General features: G+C 37.9%; 1 protein-coding gene across 1 annotated transcript; it reads left to right on the top strand.

Moving 5' to 3' along the window:
* Positions 1-841, top strand: LOC145779726 (putative thiopurine S-methyltransferase). The gene has a single exon (XM_082591363.1). The coding sequence runs from the start codon at positions 1-3 to the stop codon at positions 718-720; it is 720 nt and encodes a 239-aa protein (XP_082447489.1). The 3' UTR covers positions 721-841.
* The last annotated feature ends 3,095 nt before the right edge of the window (positions 842-3,936 follow it).

Genomic DNA, 3,936 nt, shown 5'->3' with positions numbered 1-3,936 from the left:
ATGGATAACAAAACAGGTAAAAGACCAAACAAATATGGAGTGTGGGAAAATGTTGCTTTAACAGAGAAGGATTGGAGCAACAGATGGGAAAAAGAGCAAATTGGATTTCACAAAACTAGCGTGAATCCCAGCTTGATAAAATTTGAAGAGATAGTTTTAAAACCAAACAGTCGTATTTTTATGCCTTTATGTGGGAAATCAGTGGACATGACATACTTGGCAGACAAAGGTCATGATGTACATGGTTGTGAATTTGTTGAACAAGCTGTTAAAGAACTTTTTGATGAGCAATCTATTCAGTTTGAAGTGTTATCTGATGAGTCAGGAAAAATTGATATTTACAAAGGTATCAACAAAAAAGTCACTCTGTTCAGAGGAGATTTTTTTCATCTTTCATCTCAAATAGTTGGAAAGTTTGATGTTATCTGGGACAGAGCTTCCATTGTTGCAATTAACAAAGATCAAAGAACTACTTATGCAGATATGATGATCAAAATGATGGCCCCTCAATGCAAGTATTTGTTAAATAGTTTTGAAATTGGAGGTGACGATTATTATGGACCACCACACAGTGTTTCCAATCAAGAAGTTCAAAAATTGTTTGGAAACGCATGCAATATTTCTATATTAGATTCTGAACGTCTTCCAAGCTCCTTTCCTAAGTCAACCCATCTTACTGTTACCAATTCATTGCTTACCTTGAAATCAACACAACAATGAAAATAGGAACTTTTAGGATGAGCTATGTGTTTATTTGTTTGACTTTTGATAAGATTTTTGGGAGCTGGTATACAAGTCCCCCCCCACGGCAACTCATGACAAAGAGGAATTGACCAAAACATGTGGATTGAAGTGTGTGAACAGTAAAGCAAAGGTAAAGTAGTTTCACCCTAAATGTTTGGTTGAGTCCTGTCTTTTGTCATGAGTTACCAAGGGGGGACTTGTATACCAGCTTCGATTTTTGTATTAACGTAAAATATTTACCGGGCCAGGACTCGAAATTCATCTCCGCCGTCACAGCATGTGATGTCCGCGGGAAGTACCATCTAGATCGGTCATATTTGTCTGCCGAGAAATAGCGATACCAATCATCATTGCATAGCACAAATAATTGTTGCAAATATATAATTTCCGTGCATTCTAGCGTGCATCTAGAAAATATGAATACTGTATCCCAGTCTTCGAAATTAGCATATTTTTACTTTGGCAAAAATGTTGCCGAGGCCAAACGGCAAAAGTTGAAATTGCCTCGGCAATTGCTGTGAACGTTTATTACGAAAAAAATTGTAGGCTACCACAACATGTAACACGAGAAGCGAAAATATAATAGAGTAGTCTATCAAGACCGCATTGTTCGCCATGGTTGTGATGTAATAGTACCAAAAGTAGCGATAAAGCGAGCAACGCGATACCCACGCTGTTACGATAATTCATGTTAAATAACTTACGGGGGGGGGGAAGTATGTTAATTTTGGGTTGATTCAACGTTCGAGTCAGCATAAATCGATTTAATTTTCCCGACCGGTTGTGTTGCGTAACAACAATGCCCAATAAGAAATGACGACGACGTCATTTCTTAAGACGCTTGAAGCTTAAGCTTGAAGACGCAAAACTGCCTGTTCATGAACGCGCGATGTCATATGATCGGAAGCATTACTTTTCTTTACTGCCGAAGTACCATTTATCCAATTTTGTACTACTTTTTTAACTGGGCCCCATAGCTTTTCTAATTCCAATTTGTTTCCGTCATAAAATTCTTTACAAATTTTGCAAAATACTACACTAACTTTTCCTTCTGTCCCCTCTGTTTCATAACCTATAGCAGGTAAATCCCACTTTTTAACTGTATCTTCTCTTTACCATGATTTATATTGGCAATGACACTGGTAAAGAACAAGCATTCGATAAAAGAATAACTTATTGCGTAACAATTAAGCCAGTATTTATCAGGTTGCAAACTTTTTTTATAGTTCACATGAGCATTGTCAGCGCATAAAATTGCACCTGTTGCTGTTACGGAACCAGACATCTATCACTAACCCCAATTAACAAAGCTTACTCTAAAGGTTAACGCGTTAACCTATTACTTACATGTATTCGACGTCTGTTGTTGTGCGGTTCGTTGTGAAAGCGTCGCGATCGTTTCTGATACAGCTGGACGAGATAATGGAAGGCGAAGCCCGATAAGGAGTAAATGCTTACAATAATTTGACGTCTACTGGCGTTGAATCAATGCAAATAGGGTGATATTTTTATAAGCGCTGGCGAAGTAGAAAGTAACCCAAATAATAACATTAAGCAATAGTAAGATTGAATCAACCTCCTAGTCTGGTGTGGTCGAGAAAGTTAGGGTTATTTTTGTAATCTTGTGGTCCTTACAAGCGCTCGTGTGGCCTCGGCATTTTTATTGCCGAGGCTAATGTGCCATTCATGCATCTGCCTCGGCAATCACCTCGGCAATTGCCGATTGCCGAGGCTAATTTCGAAGACTGGTATCCCTAAGCTTCCATTCAAGCAGGAAAACTTTCGTTTCTTACGTTGCTTCAACCATTGATGACATTGCATCAGCTTAACAAAGGTGAATTCTTCGCTAAGAACCGATGGGAGTACCAGTACTTTTTCACTAATCACACGCAACTTAGTTCAAGTCTCACGTCACAATGTCTGGCTTTGATCTCAGAGTAATATTGATAAGGCAAGGTTGGTTACAAAATTAGATTATACAAGTAGGCTATTTCAGCAAGATGCAGCAAAATTTGTTTAGTTTTGGTATTTCAGTAAGAAAGAAAAGCCCTAGGGAAAATTCACTTTTGCTCACATGACACACAAAAATAAATCTCAAGAAGAAGCCTAGTGAAACTTTGCACAACAGAAAATATGGGAGCAAGTCTTTTAGGCGCTGACAGTTAGGCGCTGGTCTAATAGGCGCGCACACTGTGGCGTCTGGATATTTAGGTGCGGAGCATTGTGGCGCCCAGTCATTTAGGTGCTATTCCTAGTAAAGTATGTAGATTGTATCAGCATGGCAGCTTGCCAGAAAATTATATCATGGCTTCCGTGAGTGAAGCTGCTTAAACCGGCAATGCTTTTCACACAAAATGTTTCTTGATCAAAAAGACTGTAGGCTAAATTACGTAAACTTTTTGCTTAAAATTTTCTCCATAATCATTCTGCTGTACCTCCTAAAGCATTGCGCGCAGAAACGAAGTAAAATTTTTCTCATGTGCAGAATTGTTTTGGCATTCGATTAAACTACATATATTTTCAAATTATTTTATCATGCTTGGGTAGTAAAGATTATAATGAAGTACACTTTTCTGCCAATTTTTAATTTTTTTAGAAATTAGAAAAAACACCGTATGGAAAGTTGCTAGTCGTAGATTGAATGTTTTAAATTTTATTGCAAAGCTTTGCATCTTCGGATAGCTGAAGATGTATGCTTTCATTTAATGTCAAGATTGTGCGTCTACGTCGATCACATGAGATGTTTTTACGGCGTAGATACAACAGATTTGTGTGAAAAATGTCTGGTTATTTAGATTAAACGTCTTGACCTCGGTGGTTGCGAAAGAGTTAAGTCAAATAATAACTACACTAAACATCAGTAAAAAAAATCATACCTTAGCCTATATTGAAGCGGGTGGTTAAAATTTTGGTGTGCAGTGCCTGACTTTGCAAGTAGCCTAGGCTACAGCAAAGAACCAACAGCAAGCTCTTTGTTTGAGAAGGTACGCTACACGAGGTGGAAGGATGAAGATTTTTATTAAACAATTAATAAATACGAAAAATGCGCAATCAAACACTGCAACGTACACATGAAGCCATCAGCAGCAATTTTTTCACGATTACGTGAAGTTGAAATAGTCGAAGCTGCCATATCAATCTTTGCTTTATGATGTGGCAAACTTACCAAACTTTTCGGTGCAAATGAAGTGC

Source organism: Aplidium turbinatum, chromosome 11, assembly GCF_918807975.1.
Source record: "Aplidium turbinatum chromosome 11, kaAplTurb1.1, whole genome shotgun sequence".
NCBI classification, from domain to species: Eukaryota; Metazoa; Chordata; class Ascidiacea; order Aplousobranchia; family Polyclinidae; genus Aplidium; species Aplidium turbinatum.
Note: the sequence above shows the minus strand (reverse complement) of the source record. Positions and strands in the feature narration are given on the sequence as shown.